The sequence below is a fragment of the Gossypium hirsutum genome, chromosome D04 (genome assembly GCF_007990345.1).
Source record: "Gossypium hirsutum isolate 1008001.06 chromosome D04, Gossypium_hirsutum_v2.1, whole genome shotgun sequence".
NCBI lineage: Eukaryota > Viridiplantae > Streptophyta > Magnoliopsida > Malvales > Malvaceae > Gossypium > Gossypium hirsutum.
This window is the reverse complement of record NC_053440.1, coordinates 273619-291568: the sequence shown is the minus strand read 5'-3', so window position 1 is coordinate 291568 and position 17950 is coordinate 273619. Positions and strand designations below refer to the sequence as shown.

Sequence of the window (17950 nt, the reverse complement as noted above, 5' to 3'; positions counted from 1 at the left end):
AAAAAGGAAGAGAATTGCACTCTAGTGATATCAGTTGGCTCGAGGGACATTGGCAATGGCTAACTGCATAGTGGAGTGCAGCTAGGGAAAATAGAGAAGGAAGAAGAGGAGTAAAGAGTGAAAAATAAAAAAAAATGAAAGAACCCCCCAACTTTCATGTGAAAATGAGAAAAGGGGAAATTTCTCTTCAGTCCTTGTAACATTTTGGGTAAACTATTTTCTAGCTTTTCCTTTTACATATTTGAAATTTAGCCTTTGTACTTTTCATATTTCAAAATTTAAGTCAACTTGTTCATATTGCTAATTTTTCTTATCAAAATACTAACTTTATTTTGGATTGTTTTTTTTTTACATTACTTAAAACTTTATTTTATACTCTTTTATTTAATAAGGTTAAATTTAAAAAGTAAAATAACATTTTTGGTAATCACATTGACAAAATGCTTGCTAAAAGTAATGTTAATGTTGAATTAGAATTTAAGAAAATTAACCTTTAATTGAATTTGAAATGTTTAATTGATGCTTATGCTATTAGTGTTTATAAACTTTTCTAGAGCTTTTTCTAACTGTTCTTAAATAATTTATAATTCGTTAATTTGATTTGTCTGGAAGGAATGTATAAAGCTTGTGGTTCTGGGTTCACCTTGGACCAAAACCACATGAAAAATCAAACATTGCTGTGAAGAAAACAATATAGCATTCCATTTCGTGGAAACTCAATTAGGGAAAGGGAAATTAACAGCTCCCGGGCTATAAACCCTAAAAGCTCTTCCCAAATTTGGTTGAGAAGAAATGGAGAATTCAACTCAAGAATCCCACCTGAGATCCGATAATTCGGTAACCTACGAATCAGCTTACACAGTTTATGCCATGGCCTTATCTTCCACGCCTTCCTCCACCAATATCAACCATCAACGCATCGCTCTCGGCAGCTTCCTCGAAGATTACACTAACAGAGTCGACATAATCTCATTTGATCCAGAAACCCTCTCCTTCAAGACCCACCCAAAGCTTGCCTTCGACCACCCTTATCCACCCACCAAGCTCATGTTCCAACCCAATCGAAAATCCGCTTCATCCTCTTCTTCTTGTTCCGATCTTCTCGCTTCAACCGGCGATTTCCTGCGTCTCTGGGAAGTTCGAGAATCTTCCATTGAACCTGTCACTGTTCTAAACAATAGCAAAACCAGCGAGTTTTGTGCCCCGTTAACTTCCTTCGATTGGAACGATGTTGAACCCAAGAGAATTGGGACTTCCAGCATCGACACAACTTGCACCATTTGGGACATCGAGAAATGCGTCGTTGAAACCCAATTGATCGCTCATGATAAAGAGGTTTACGACATTGCTTGGGGTGAAGCTAGAGTTTTTGCTTCCGTTTCCGCTGATGGGTCCGTTAGGATTTTCGATTTGAGAGACAAAGAACATTCCACCATCATTTATGAAAGTCCCCAACCCGACACCCCTTTATTAAGATTGGCTTGGAACAAGCAAGATTTGAAGTATATGGCTACCATTCAAATGGATAGCAATAAAGTTGTGATTTTGGATATAAGGTCACCCACAACCCCCGTTGCTGAGTTGGAGCGGCATCACGCTAGTGTCAATGCCATTGCCTGGGCTCCTCAGAGTTGTAAGCATATTTGTTCCGCTGGGGATGATACCCAGGCTCTTATTTGGGAGTTGCCTACGGTGGCGGGACCTAATGGTATCGATCCTCTGTGTGTTTACTCTGCTGGCTACGAAATTAATCAATTACAGTGGTCTGCTGCGCAACCTGATTGGATTGCCATTGCCTTTTCCAACAAATTGCAGCTTCTCAAAGTTTGAGGTTTTCACACTGTATTTTCCTGCTTGAAGTCTGGTCTTCTGTTTCATAGACTGCTTAAGCTTGTATTCCCCTTTGACTTGATTTGTGGAATCAGTTTTAGTTAAGCCTGTCAATTCTGACTTAATTTGTGGAATCAGTTTTAGTTTAGCTGACAATTCTGCCATTACTTTGCACCATTGATGAAGTAAATGTTCTTCCAAAAATCTGTATTGAAATTCCTTTAGTTAAGTTTACCATCATATGGTAAACATTACATTCAAGAATTTTTAAGTTTCGTTTGTTTGATGCTTGATTGTCTTTATGTAGTACAATTGAACAAAACCTCCCCCTTTTAGATAATTTTCATGTGATACAGTTTCAGAAAAGAATTTCACTGGGCATTTAGGTCATCAAATTATATGATCAGTTTCATGTTAAGGAATTTAACTTAACAGGTAAAAGCATCATGGAGGTCCTTGTACTGGGAGTCAACTTGCATTTTGCCCTCACTACTCAAAAAATGGGTAAATTAGTCCCTCTACGATAGAGCAAACTAGTCCTCTTGTTAAAACTCTCATCCATTTTTACTTTTGTATGTTAGTATGAGGTACACGTGGCACACCTTGTGTAACTGCCCGATTATTCTGTCATTCGTGCTAGTTTTAACAGTAGAAATGGATGAATCTTTTAATAGAAATGACCAATTTGCTATTTGATCTAACGTAAAAGGACTAATTTGCCCATTTTTAGTAAAGGGGGTAAAATGAAATCAGACTCCTAGTACAGGGACCTTCATGATACTTTTACCAACTTAACATGATATTTTCTAGCTGGAAAAGAATTGAGGAAGATAATAAGTAGGAATTCCATATTGTTGGAACTTCATAGTTTAATGAATTCATTAGGTATGTAAACTAATTTTATCTTGTTTGAGAAGCAGTTCATCTCACTTTCGATATTAGAATATCCTTATTCTACATGATAGCCATCAACTAAGCCAATTTTAATGTAACATATACTATCAGGATGAAATAACACTCTAAGGGTAGAGAGCAAATGCCCAATATGTAGGCTTTGATGCTTTTACCTTCAGTTGTGTACGTGAACAATTTGAGGATATTTGTAATCGCTTTAACAAGTTAGATATTGTTATCAACTAACCAACAAAATTCACTTGTCGTTTCCTTTGGTACATGTTAAATATATATTTGATGGTTTGTTTAACATGTGAGCATGAGTAGTTTAAATTATTATGGCGCAATGAAGATATGCAAGATGGACATTCTTTTGCATTCTATGCTTTCTTGGACAACAAATTTGATTCAATGTGAAGTTCCCTCCAATCGTGGTTGGGTGATTAATGCATTTAGTTTGTTTTAGTGATTGACTTTGAGCAATATGCTCTGATATGTTGTTTATTGAAGCACTCTTTCGTCTTATATCTTCATGAAAGCCAGCTTGGATGAAGCATTGTCTAGGCCTGCCAGAGATCTTGTATACTTCAATGGAACAGGTAGTATTCTGTAGAATTTGTTGTTGCAGCAGGAATATAACTCCTTGGAGGAGGTTCAAAATTGAAGGATCAATGCAACAGGTGTAACCATGAGGCATGATATGGTGGTTGCTCACCAAATCCGTTAACTATGTGGTTAGGTGTTCGATCCCCGTTTATAATAATGGAGCACGTTTCATGGTCAATCGTTTATCCCTTTGAAGAGTACTTGTGACGAGGGGATTAATCATCATTGTTGGCGGTGAATACCTTGGTTACGACCAAAAATACAGCAGGTGCGTTTGTATAAAAAAACAAAATCGTGTAAATTAGGCTAGAGTATCTATCATATGGGAATCTTACTATTTCTTCCGCCTGCAACAAATTAATCAAAGAAGTACCGATTTTCTTGTTCTATTTCTTTCATGGACTTTTACATGATCCGTTGAATAGTCTTTCAGGCTGATCCAATCCCTTGCAAGCGGAGTCTGACCTTTGAATGAAAAAGAAAAGTCTAAGGCAATTAATTAATGGTGTGATAGAGATCCTCTACCAAATTCTAGCTCTTGTTTAGAGGTCTCCAAGGAACGTCTTGACAAGCACCACAACAGAATTAGTCAAAATTATACACTACTTTCTTTAACAACATTTAATTATAACAGTAGGTTTGTTGTATAGTCAAATATAGGTGATCTTCTCATACAAACTAGTCACTTTTAAACATTGGATGCCTTTAGAGTAAGGTTGGGTCAAATTAAATACGGATGGTGTTGTTTCAGATAACACTAATGGCGTGTCAATAGGAGTTTTCAGAGACTCATTTGCAATAGGAGTTTTCAGAGACTCATTTGCAAACTGGTACATAGCTTGACAATGAGAATTGAGAAGGAGAGAATTTTTAAAGTTGAAGCTAGAGCTATTTTAGAAGGTCTATAGACATTGGGACCTAAAATGTGACAATTTGATGCTAGTTAAATCAATTTTGGTTGGAAACATTGTTGTTAATAGGATGACAAAGTTGCGACTGGTTGATCATCTGCTAAAACACAATTGGAATGTGCGAGTTCGACATATTCCTAGAGACCACAACAAAGTTGTTGATCACATGGCTAAACTAGTTTTGTTATAACCTTAATAGTTTATAGAGATTTGAAGAACCCCAGACTCAGTTCTAGTGTTGCTGCATAAAGATTTGAATGCATTGTCCCTTACTGCTACTTAGGAATTTCACTGGTTTGTAATCACTATTGGTTGGCTGTCTTTTGTACCGAAAAAAAAAAGCTTATTCTTTTTATGTTTTCTTAATCCTTTATAATGTATTTTTATTTATAATAATAATATCCATAAAGTACAAATATATTCTTTATTAAATTAGTTTTGTATAACATCTTGTCTCAAATTTTAATAAAATTAGTTCTACTCTTAATAGAAATAAAAATAATAAATTTTAATTAATATGTTATTTAATAAAAAGTTTAATTTTTATATAAAATATGTTAATTATAGTTTTATTAAATAAAAATAATATTTAAAAAATTGAATTACATTTGCAAATTATATCTTCTCTCTCTTTCTGTATATCTCTCTCCCTCTCCCCTCCCCCTCCCCCTCCCCTCTCTCTCTCTCTTTAATCTTTCTTACATAAAAGTCCCCCATTTTATCCACTAAAAGGAGTTGCCTAATACCAAACATGGGGAATCAATAATTTTCGGTTCATATTTATTTTTAGATCAAGACTTGGTTGTGTAATCAACCATTTTTTTGCTTCACGGAAGACATGTTGGATTTTGACAGTCCAATTGCGCCTACATTCCTCCTTTATTCTTTGGACTAAAGTTGTTGATGATGACCCTACTGAAGCATTTGTTAGCATATCCACTACACTTTTATTGTTAGATTCAATTATCACCTTGGTGTACCCCTTCTGCGAAGCTATTTCAAGGCCATGGAGGATCGCCCATAATTTAGCCATTAGAGCATAACCTCTCCCGATGAATCGATGAAAGCCTGCTAACCAATTATCATGCGAGTCACGTAAAACGCCACCTATTGCTGACCAGTTTCCACTCACTACAGTAGCTCCATCTGAATTGATCTTTAGCCAACCATAGCAAGGTGCCTTCCATTTGATGGCAATAATTCTAGATGATCCATCTTTCAACTTTGTTATTGCTGCTTATGTGAATGGCGAGATTTTTAGCTTGTCCTAGTATCGCCTCAGTGCTACCATATTTTCCCTGAATTATTATTGCATTCTTGTACTTCCAAAGTAAAACCTTATATGTAACAACTCGCCCGACAAAGTTTTTGTATGTGAGTACTATTTGTTTGACATATAGTTGGTAATAGAAGGGTAGATAAGAATAAGTGTTTGTTTTGGATAAGTATAGAGTTTTGAGTGTTATGCCAATTGGCGAACTCTTTGCTTTGGCGAGATCTATGGTTGGCGAACTCTTTTGTTAAGCATACGCCACCTTAGATTGTTTGGCAAACTAGTCAAATTTATAGTTAATTAGATTTGTTTATTATTTTAGTAAGGTAATTTAGGGTCTGTTTGATTGGCAGTAAAATATTTTCCGTAAAATGATTTCTGGAAAATGTTTTACTTTTCTGTAAAATAACTTACAGGAAAATATTTTCTGGTGTTTGATTGAATCTGTGTAAAATATTTTCTGCTGTTTGACAGATTTCCTGAAAATATTTTCCAGAAAAGTTGTTTTTTACATATATTAATATATATTAATAAATTTTTATATTTTAAATTGTTTTTACATATATTGCAATGATTTATTTATAATAATACTCAATAATAAGCTACAATATTGATCGTTATAAATTGAAAAAATATTATCCACAATGAGTACTAGTAGGAATATTGAATAATTATAAATTGTTTCGAAACCATAATGAGTACTAGAAATAATATTATCCAAATACATAATTAGTAGTACACCACATAGTAACAACATTGTCGAAGTGCATAATATTACACCACATAAAAGTATCAATATCTTCAACCCTGAGAAAATTTTGAAGCCAAATTTTTCTATGCTTCTTACTTTTAACTAAAAACATTTTGGCCTCTGATTCATGACTCCCTAGATAATCACACACAGAACACAAGAAGTCATCATCAAATCCTTCTTCTTCCATCGACATCACAAGAAGCATGAACTCCACTCCAAATGCTGCCTTACTACTACTTTTACCACTTATTATTTCAAGCAGAAGCACCCCAAAGCTGTACACATCTGCCTTCTTGGTTAGTTGTCCTAAAAGCGCATACTCTAGTGCCAAATATCCACTAGACAAAATACAATATCATAATTGAGATGCAAATAGAAACACAAGGATTAAGCAAAGGTAAAGAACAAAACACAATCGCCAGTGGATGACTCCTTCAAAAGTCCTTAAAAAACATCAATGAAATATTGAAATAGTTAAACAGCCTAGGCAGCTGACTAAGGATGAGATGCAATGAAAATGATGCTTACAATGCTCCTGCTACTTGAGTACTGACATGAGTGACATTGTCCGGGAAAAGCTTAGCTAGCCCGAAATCCCCAATTTTAGGATGAAAATTTCCATCCAGGAGTATATTACTAGCTTTAATATCCCTGTGGACAATATGCGGTACAGCTTTATAGTGAAGAAACGCAATAGCAGAAGTTGTACCTAAGCAAACAGTAGCTCTTGTTGGCCAATCCAAAGCAATATGTTTACTTCTTGAACCTGAAATTAGGATTTCTGGACATCAGTATACCTCAATTAGAATTAGGAGTTCAATGAGCTTGGACTGATGTATTTACCAAGTAAAACACTGGCAAGGCTGTTATTCTCCAGATATTCGTAGACCAAGGCCCGATGGCTGTCTTCAACACAATAACCGATTAGTTCAACAAGGTTGGTGTGTCGTATGTTTGATATCATATTGATCTCTGTCAGGAATTCATTAGATCCTTGCTTAGACTCTGTAAACAGTTTCTTGATGGCTACTTGAGTACCATCCCTCAAAACTCCCTGCAAACAATAACAGTAAAATTTGTTAGTGTTTCCCAACTAATTCTAAAGTTGATAGACACTAGTATAGGCGTGCCATATGAAAACCAGAAAACCTGCTCTCTCCCTCGCACACACACACACACAAAAGCAGACATATACATAATACATGCCAAAGAGCCCAGAAGACATGGATGCTCTGTTCCAAAAGAACGGTCGGAGAGCTTTCATTACCCTGTAGACAACTCCGAAACCACCTGCACCGATTCTGTTTGATGGATGGAAATCTGATGTCGCTGATCTCAATGAATTGTAAGTAAAAAGCTTTACATTCTCGTTGGTGAACTCTGGCCATGCATAGATATAACAAATATGGAATCGAATGAGATCACAAAATTATAAGAGAAATAGTTGACAATACCATGTGTCTGAAACAGAAACAAAAACAAGGAACCGTTTGAGATAAATACTTAGGAATGGTTACATTACTGAAAATGTTTTGAAGCTACATACTGGACAGAAGATGTTTTGAATTGACTACCAATGACCCGACACGAATTTTGGTGTTTTAATATGGTTTTGAGGGTGAAAATCGGCATTTTGAAGTAGCTTTTTATAGTCTCCTAGTTGAGAACTTATGACAAACACATAACAGGCAAGAATAGCGAAAGCTGAAATCAAAGGAATTTGATTTCAGAGACTGGTACTCGTTGCCAAGAATAGCAAAAAATCAAGTAATTCGTAAGAAACAAACAAAGAGAATATTTTCATACTTAATTAAGATTGAGATATAAAGATTGGTTGGAGGAGTATGTAGCGATACAAATATAGTGCTAACGTCCGAAATGATGAAACAGAAGAGTAAGAAAATTAGGTAAGGTTTATCGATTTCACTTACAAACTGCAGGAAATGATGAAACAAAAAGGATTGAAGAAAGGTAAGAAAATGGAGAGGAAGTGCTGGAAATCAGTGGAATGGGAGGAATTGGAAAGATTTTCATTATTAAAATACAGAGAAAATTCAAAATCTTTCCAACTCCTCCATTCCAAAAATTTCCAGAAACAGTCTCTCATTTTCCTCCTTCACAACAGTCTAAAAAATTACAAGCCACAGAAAATGTGTAGAAATGAAAGTGGAAATAGAAAACATACCTTTCTAAAAAAGTCTGAAAAGAAAATTTTGAAGCTGAGGCGATGAGAGTGTAGAGAAGGGAATGGAAAATGTCTTACGGTAGGAAAATCGGTAAGACGTTTTCTAAGGAAGTGATTTTACCCGTGTTTGTAAAATGTTTTCCTTGTGGAATTCATTTTCCACCAAACAAACGTCGGAAAATTCGGAAAACAATTTCCGGAAAACCAAATCCCACAATCAAACAGACCCTTAGTTAGTTAAGTTGGGATTTATTTAGAATAGAACTAAGTTACTGTAGATGAAAAGACTTAAATTATTATAAGCGCACTTAATCACGAGAACCAATAGTGTTAATGGAATTATATGATTCTTCCACTAAACCTTGTCTCCGTGCTTAAGTGTATAAGGATAGCGATGACTGCTCTAAAAACCTTTGCGTATTCTTTGTTTTCTTCTTTCTTCTTGATTTTCTTTGAACTCTTTGAAAAATTTAGTCCAAAAAACCTCTTCGAAGTTGGGTTCGTTGTATTCAGCTAACTTATACATTTGTATCAGCTCACTAGTAATTAATGATGAACCCTAGGTTATCTTCAAAGTTATTTACGTGTTTTTAGTTCTACATGCATAAATGTTAGAATGGTGTGTAAGGAAGGAAACTTCATGATTCTGGATTAAGTGTTGATGATTCTTGCATGCATGTTTAGATTTGATAGACTAGTGATATGATATGTTTAATTATCATCATTTTTAGATCAAGAAGCTACTAAAGGCCCAAGTGATAAAGGCAAAGGACATGCTTTATAGACTTTACTATAATTTCTAGTGAGTTCCTTCTGACTTTCATGTGTTGTGGTCTTTTTATTTATATTTGTATAAGGTAAGTATTCTTTCTTTGTAAATGATGAAAAATGTATGTGTATGAATATTTGTATAAGGTAAGTATTCTTTCTTTGTAAATGATGAAAAATGTATGTGTATGAATAACAGTTATTCAGAGTTGTTAATTTGAGTTCAATATGTCTATGATATGAAGTATGAGTCATTTTTCATATTTAAGCCACTAGTAACTGCTTCTAATGTGAATGAATGATATGATGTGAACTGATATGTAGAGATAGAGATGAGGAGATATGTTTGTGTAGCCTCCGATAGGACAAGTATGTTGCAAACTGGATTGGCAAAACATGATAAAACATGTTATATTGAGTGTAAATGATATGAGAAGTTATGGTGAATAATGTATGTTAATGAGACTGTATTATGTATCTGGCTATGAAATCTGGGCACATTGCTGGCATGAAAATAGATTATCTGAGTTATGTTGAGTTGGCATATAGTATTCACCTATGTGGTACGCTATTGGCTTATTGATCTATCTGAGTTCTGTATACACCATTGGGCATACTCTGTGATAATGTGTGAATTTTTTTAAAAGTTCAGTTGTGCATTTAGTATTCTTACTTAAGATATTTTGGAACTCACTAAGTTTTTACGAACTTACTCTGTTACTTTTTACTTCTCAGGCTTACTGGTTGAAAGAAGACCTACCTGAAAGACTACACCGGAGCGCTGCTGCTATTGTGAGATAATATGTTTTGTTTGTAGTATGCATGAAGCGTGGGAGTGGCATCTAAGTATATATTTTTAGAATAATTTGTACAAAGAACTTTTGTTAAAACTTTGTTTTTATGAAATTTTATTGAAATTTCATGCTTTGGATATTAAATATTATATGCGGTTTAATACAGTTACTATATTTGAGTTTATACGCCATAAGATTTAAACATTATATTTAATCCAATAATGATTTATTTTGAACATTGAAGTGTTACAAATTTTTGCCAGAACAGGTGTTAAAATTAATATGATTCTAAGTAATAACATGTCATACTTTGATTTTTAAAGGATCTGGTTTGACATGTTACATTATGGCTTAATGGGAGGAATTATATGAAATACAATTTGGCTAAGGGGGAATGTATATAATGTAGACACCAAATCTAAAATATATGATAATTATATATATAATTCAAAATTTGAAAATTCCAAAGGAGCGATCGTACCCCCTAGATCCATCCTTGGATTCAACTCTCGGGTTGAGCTATAGAAACTTTTCGTTTTCCAAATCTAGAAAAAGTTAGAAAACAAATTTAAAAGGAAAAAAATCAAGATTCATACAGTAAAGAAAAAATTAAAAAAATTCAAATGTGTTATAAAATAAAGAATAAACAGAGTAAAAAAAAACAAGAGGAATACAATAGCAAAGAGAGAAATATGAATTCTATTTCTCAATCGGGATATTATAATACTTCTCCGACGTTTATATTTATAGACAAAAAAACATAAATTATATGAAATTTTATTTCTAATAAACATTAGAGTCATAATATATATTATATTAAACTTATTATTATAATCCACATCCACTTTACAATAGTAAATTATTTTAACATGATTGAAATAAATTGATATTTTGCATGTATTTAGAATAATTCATTATTTCGTTAATTAAAACATAAAAAATTAGAAAGCAGTTCAACATTTGAGTTAAGCAAGATTATCAATAACAATATTACCAATTACAAATTATTTCAAATTAATATATTAAATTAGATAAATATTCACATCAATTAATTAAAATATATTAATAACCCATAATTATTTAGGAAATATAAAAGAAAAATTAAATTTAATGTTGTGTGTTTTAGATAAGTAAAAAGATAATTAAATTGAAAAATAAATATTACTTTCAACCAAACAAATGATATTAGATTAAAAATATTTAAATATTTAAAAATTATATATCAAATTTAAATATAAATTAAATGAAAAGAAATATTGTAATCCAATATTTCTAAAATTTGAAGTTGCCATTTGACTTAAAAAGAAATATTGTAATTAATAAATTCAAAATATTGTTAAAATATAAATTTAAAAAAATAAAAGTTTCCAAAAATATATCTAGATTATCTAAAATAAAAATAAATAAATACGCTCAAAATAATATTTCTTGCTTTGAAAAAGAAATAAATTTAGTAATTTCCTAATAAAGTTGAGACCCAATTAATGAATGCAACAATTTAATCAACCCTTAATGTATAATATAATGATAAATAATTCACTCATTTTTGGGAAATAAGAAAATATTAATTAAATGCATAAAAGGCATATTGCATTTTGAATTAAAAATATAAACTCAAAGTACGAAGATGACATTATTGGAAATGATAACCACAAACCCAAACATATACAGTAAAAAAACAGTTGTTTTATCATTAACGGGTTTCCTTGGCTTTTTTCTCATTAATTTGTTGGGTTTTCTCCTATCTGTATTTCACTTGCCTCCAACCAAGCAAAAATTAATTGCTCTCCAGTGAGTAAATGTCACAATTTTGAAATTACTTTCTTGCCATTTAGAAATCCCAAGTAACCAAATATGGCCTTATCAATTAATTGTTTTTCAAGTTTTAGGAGTTGTTGAATGTAACCCTCGTGGCATTGCCTAATAAGTTCTTTTTAACCTAAAATGGACACACTTTTCTACAATAAGAAGCAATACTTCGAGGGTTAAACCAGAATTAGCCTTAGTAGTGTTATATTTTGCACTCTATTTCTTTGCTTCTTAAGTCTTGTCCCTCTCCCCCATAGCTATGAATTTCAGGCACTCCAGTTTGATTTCATCAACTAGCCTAGGTCTTGGTGATGAAACCGTTGACGTCCGCTTTTTTCTATCATCCACCAACTCTGACTTAGGCTTGACCCTTGTGAGGGATAGTGACATCATTAACTCAAATTCAGGTCTCGTTAGCCATAGAGTCAGGGAAGTAAATAGAACTTATGTTCATTGAATAGATTTCAGGCTCATAGTGTCGCTAATGATGTCTCTGATAGAAAGTATAGATTGTAAATTAATATGAGCACTATCTAAATTAAAAGCGATGATTTATCATCTTACAAATTTAATTATTCATAAGCATTATTTAAATTAAAAGTGATGATTTATCATTCAATGAATACATTCCCATGAGACATGTTTCTCCCAAGGAGTATGTCCAATATGAAGGGTTGTGGCTCTTCAAATTGTATTCATTGAGTGCATATAAATAGAGGCATTATGGTGCTCACAAATATACAATTACAATCAATCTTATTTCAAAAACTAAAGTAAGAGTTAGGGAATTCCTCAATTTTGCTAATCAAAGGAAATTGAAAACTTCATTGTATCCCTTGAGGACCTTTGTCTTAACCCTCTAGCAACTTTGTGTGGGGGCAAATAGTTCTCTTTGGAAAGCATCATTCGTGCCTCGAAGTCTACTGTTTATTTCCATAAAAGTCTCCAGTCCTATCGTCTCCACTCAAGTATCCAACAATTAAAGAGAACTAATTTTGTAGATGGCGACGGAGGCTAACATCACATTCAAAGTGATGAATCAAGAGTTTGTGAAACTTGACCGATTTGATAGTTCAAACTTAAATCGTTAGAAGGACAAGATGTTGTTCCTTCTTACTGTCTTAAATGTGGCGTACATTCTGGAACCAAACCTACAAGCCGTGGAGGATCCCGCCACCAATGCAAATTCCGAGGAAATTGCGAAAGTGGCTGAACTCAAGAAGAAGCACAAAGAAGACAATCTCACATGTCGAGGACACATCCTCAACACCTTGTTTGATTGATTGTATGGTTTTTACACATCAATGCAATCCCCGGTGGAAATATAGAAAGCTCTTGAAGAGAAATACAACACCTAGCGACAAGGTACTGATGAATTTTAATGATGAAGTATTTCGAATTCAAATTCTCGATAGTATTCCAATCATGGATCAAGTACATAAATTACAAGTCCTTGTAAGTAGGCTTCCTGCCTTGAAAGTTGTTATTCCGGAATTGTTACAAGTTGGGGCTATCATCTCGAAGTTTCCCTCGTCTTGAAACAATTATCGGAAGAAACTTTGCATATGGAAGAGGACTTCAATGCGGAGAAAATACTTAGGCATTTGCGTATTAAAAAGAAACTCAAAAGCATGATGTATTGTATCTTTCCCAAAGTTCTAAAGTGAACCATGTGAGCGAGTCCAAGAACTCTCGAAATGGTAAGCGAAAGGCCACATCTGAGACCAAGGACGTGCAAGACAAGAAGAAAAAAACTCGCAATTGTTATAATTGCAATAATAAATGACACTATATTAAGTATTGCAAACTTCTCAAAAAGAAGCAAGATGCCACAACTTCCAAAGCCAATATGGTGGATGGCATGGACTTAGTGGCCATGGTTACAGAAGGGATAAAAATTTGGAGATTGGTATGATTACTGAACTCAACATAGCCATGACTGATAAGTCCTGTAATTTGTGGCTCAACTCTGGAGCTACTGTCCATGTGTGTAATAACCGACAATAATTAAAGAGTTATGAACTAGTGGCAAACTGTGAAGTGCTTGTGGGAAACTATCAATCGGTTAAGGTGCTCGGTCAAGGGACAGTGGAACTCAACTTCACATCTGGGTAAAAATTGACTTTGACTAATGTTTTGCATGTTCTCGATGTGAGAAAAAATTTAGTGTCCGCAAGTATTTGTGTAACAAGGGGTTCAAGACTATCTTGGAATCCGATAAGTTTTTCTTTTTAAGGGTGATATATATGTAGGAAAAGAATATTGTAACAAGGGTATGTTCAAGTTGAGTATTGATATGAATAAATTTAATTCTTCTGCTTATATTGTTGAATCTTATCTTTTGTGGCATGCGCGTTTAGCACATTTTAATTTTAAAACTTTACAATATATGCAAAAGAATGGTTATATAAGTCTAAGTAACGATGAGTCTGAGGATAAATGTGAAATTTGTATTCAATCAAAAATTACCAAGAAGCCGTTTCCTAATAAGTGTGAAAGGAATTCACAAGTGTTAGATTCAATTCATTCGAATGTTTGTGAATAAATGGAACACTAACAAGAGGTGGAAAACAATATTTTATCACTTTTATAGACAACTTCTCTAGATTTACATAGGTGTATCTCATGAGAAGTAAATACGAGCCTTTTGATGTGTTTAAACGTTTTCAAAATGAGGCTGAGAATTTGTTTAGTAAGAAAATCAAAGTGCTTTGTAGTGATAGAGGTGGTGAATATTTTCAAATGAACTGAATATATTTTGTGATGAACAAGGTGTGGTACATGAGTGTTCTGCGCCTTATACTCCGTAACAAAATGGTTTGGCAGAAAGAAAGAATCATATTTTAGTAGATATGGTTAACTCGATGTTGTTAAATGCTAAACTTCCATATAATCAATGGGGTGAAGCATTATTGACTACGTATTATATTCTTAACAGAATACCATCGAGAAAATTCAAAGTATCTACATATGAGTTATGAAAGGGTCGAATTCCAAACTTAGATTATTTCAAAGTATGGGGGTGTTTGGCTTACTATAGAGTTCCCGACCAACAGAGAACAAAGTTAGGTCCAAGAGCCTTCAAGGGTGCATTCATTGGATATGCCTAACACTCTAAGGCTTATCGTGTTCTTGACTTAGCGTCAAATACGATAATTGAAACAAGAGATGTTGTATTCATTGAAAAATAAGGTTTTTAATGATTCAACAAATTTGGAAAAAGAATATCAACCAATGATCTCAAGTGATCAAACCAAAAAAGTCTTTGTGATAATAAGGATACGGAGCCAAGGAAAAGTCAAAAAGTGAGAAAAGTAAATGGCTTTGGTCTTAATTTCATTCCCTCACAATCTCCAGCATTCCTTGTTGAGGGAGATAGAGAATCCGTAATTAGGAAGATCCTAATAATGTTTAATGTGGATGGTGATCCACAATTCTATGGTGAAGCCATGACTTCTAGGGATGCAACATTTGGAAAGAGGCAATCAATAATGAAGTGGATTCAATATTATCCAACAATACTTGGATCTAGTTGATCTCCTCAAGGATCGAAGCTTATCGGGTGTAAATGGGTGTTTAAAAGGAAGAATACTCCAACAGGGGGTTTCTAATCTTTCAGGCTAGGTTGTGGCTAAAGGATTTAGGCAAAAAGAAAGCCTAGATTATTTGACACTTATGTACCAGTAGCTAGGATGACCTCCATCAAATTCTATAGCACTTGCATCTATCCATAAGTACATGCACATCAAATAGATGTTAAGACGACTTTTTGAATGGTGATCTCGAAGAGGAAGTCTATATAGAGCAACCAGAAGGTTTTTGTGCTTCCTGGGAATGAACATACAGTGTGTAAGTTGATCAAGTCATTATATGGTTTAAAAAAGTGTATAAACAGTGGCATGAAAAATTGACTCGGTTATCTGTCATATGGTTTTTACATAATGGTGCAGATAAATGTATTTACACTAATTCACCGATAGGTATAGTGTAATTATTTGTCTCTATGTAGATGATTAGTTGATTTTTGGTACGAACATAGAAGGTGTTTGTGAGACAAAAGAGTATCTAGCCTCGAAATTTAAAATGAATGATCTCAATGAGGTAGATACAATTCTAGGTATAAAGGTGAAAAAGCATGGAAAGGTTTTGCACTAAGTCAATCTCACTATATAGAGAAAGTATGGAAAAGTTAAACATTGAATATCAAGGATCAAACACTTCATACAATTGAACTTCAAGTTAAGTGAGAAATTGGCAGACTATAATGCAACTGAGTATGCCAGCGCAATTAGAAGTCTAATGTATGCAGTGCATTGTACTAGACCTGATATCGCATTTGCTATGTGCAAATTGGTGAGATTTACAAATTGTCCTATTATTGATCATTGAAAAGGCATTTGTAGGATTTTTTGCTATCTTAAGAAAACAAAAAATTTGGATTATTCTATAGTGATTATCCTACTGTACTAGAAGGTTACTCGAATGCAAGTTGGATTACAAGTTTAATGGACAATAAGTTACATCAAGATGGATTTTACAATAGGAGGTGAGCCATTAGTTAGGCCTTCAAGAAACAAATTTGCATCTCACATTCAACTATGGAGGCTAAATTATAGCCTTAGCGGCTACTGGTAAGGAAGCGGAATGGCTAAGAGATCTCTTCCAAGATATAAAGTTGTGGCCACAACGTAGATTCACTATTTCCGTATATTGTGATAGTGAATCTACCTTGTCTCGAGCGTACAATAAGGTGTACAATGGAAAATCTAGACATATAAGTTGAGACGTGAGTATGTGAGACAATTGATTAAGGACAGTGTGATAACTGTTACCTATATTAAGTCAATTGACAATTTAGCGGATCCATTGAAAAAAGGTTGTCAAGGGATTGGTTAGGAGTTCCACCACTAAGATGGGATAAAATCATTCTAATCACATCATTGATAATGGAAACCCTACCTGTTCTAGCCAAAAGTTAGTTTCAAGGTCAAAGGGTAATAACAAGTTTTCGAATAACAACGTACACTAAGAATCAGATTAGTGTTATATTAGAGGTGATTACTTAAGGAGACATTATTGTCATGAATCCATATGGAATAATTGTGCAGCTTCCGAATTTTTATGTTTCTCTGTACATTTCAGAAGGGATGAGCAATATGTGTATTTATTTTTTTACTTGTGTATTTTGTATAATTGGTGAACCATTACTTTGTACTTACGTCAAAAGTTAATGGACTTCTATGCAAATCGTGTACTTATTTTGAATAGCAATAGTGGGGATTGATAGAAAGTAAGATGCAAATAATATAGAACTATTTAAATTGAATTGATGATTTCATCCAATGAATACATCCATGGAATTTCCCCAAGAGTATGTCAATAGAAGGTTGGCTCTCAATTGATTCATGAGTGCATATAAAAGAGGATTAGGGCTCACAAATATAAATACAAATATCAAAACAGAGTAAGAGTAGGAACAATTGTAATAAAGAAACAAACTTGATGGGAGACTTTCTAACCCTCTAAACTTTGGCAGAGCAATTCCTGAAACGTCATCGGCTCGAAGTACTATATTTCATACAAGTCCCGTCTAACATATCTCCACTGTCTAAATCCAGTTACTACTGTCCCTGAGATTGTGAAAACTACTCGTTTTCTTACACCAACCTCCATAATGGAATGCATGTTTGCTTCAAGCTCTAGAGTTAGCCCATATGAAATGTTTCCAACCAGTGGTGTTTTCGCCCAAGCCCAACCTCATGTAAGAAGCCAATCAACTCATGAATATGAATCTCTTTCGCTTTGAGAACCCACCAATGAACCAAATCAATGTTTGTAGCAATGTTAATAGAGAAACTAATTTTGAATCTGCATCTAGTTATTCACTTGAAAATCCTATGTATTACAACCAATGCCTTAGAAACTTGATCAAAGCTGTGCTTTTGCGAAATCTTGATAATATGAATAAATCCAACTACAACATCAACCCTAGCACTCAGAGAAACCAACCAAGTTCTAATAGCAATTTTGAAGAGGTTTCTGATGAAAATAAAGAAGATTATAATCATCTAAAAGGGTATGATGGTAGGACATATAGTCTTCCTGGTTATCCTAAAAGTGTATATG

General features: G+C 33.7%; 2 protein-coding genes across 2 annotated transcripts; one reads left to right on the top strand and one right to left on the bottom strand.

Moving 5' to 3' along the window:
- The first annotated feature begins 603 nt into the window (after positions 1 to 603).
- On the top strand, positions 604 to 2190 carry LOC107938089 (protein TRANSPARENT TESTA GLABRA 1). Its single transcript, NM_001327414.2, has one exon. The coding sequence runs from the start codon at positions 793 to 795 to the stop codon at positions 1828 to 1830; it is 1038 nt and encodes a 345-aa protein (NP_001314343.2). The 5' UTR covers positions 604 to 792; the 3' UTR covers positions 1831 to 2190.
- A 3959-nt stretch (positions 2191 to 6149) lies between these two features.
- Positions 6150 to 7860, bottom strand: LOC107938076 (cold-responsive protein kinase 1; the record flags this gene model as incomplete). Its single annotated transcript, XM_041092102.1, has 5 exons — positions 6150 to 6606; positions 6797 to 7034; positions 7112 to 7322; positions 7536 to 7648; positions 7815 to 7860. Coding segments are annotated over 5 exons (987 nt in total), but the record flags the coding sequence as incomplete, so codon positions are not given.
- Between the last annotated feature and the right edge of the window lie 10090 nt (positions 7861 to 17950).

What these genes read in the sequence shown, in the direction of transcription:
- LOC107938089 (NM_001327414.2), top strand. Translation starts at nt 793, where the DNA reads ATGGAGAATTCAACTCAAGAATCCCACCTGAGATCCGATAATTCGGTA.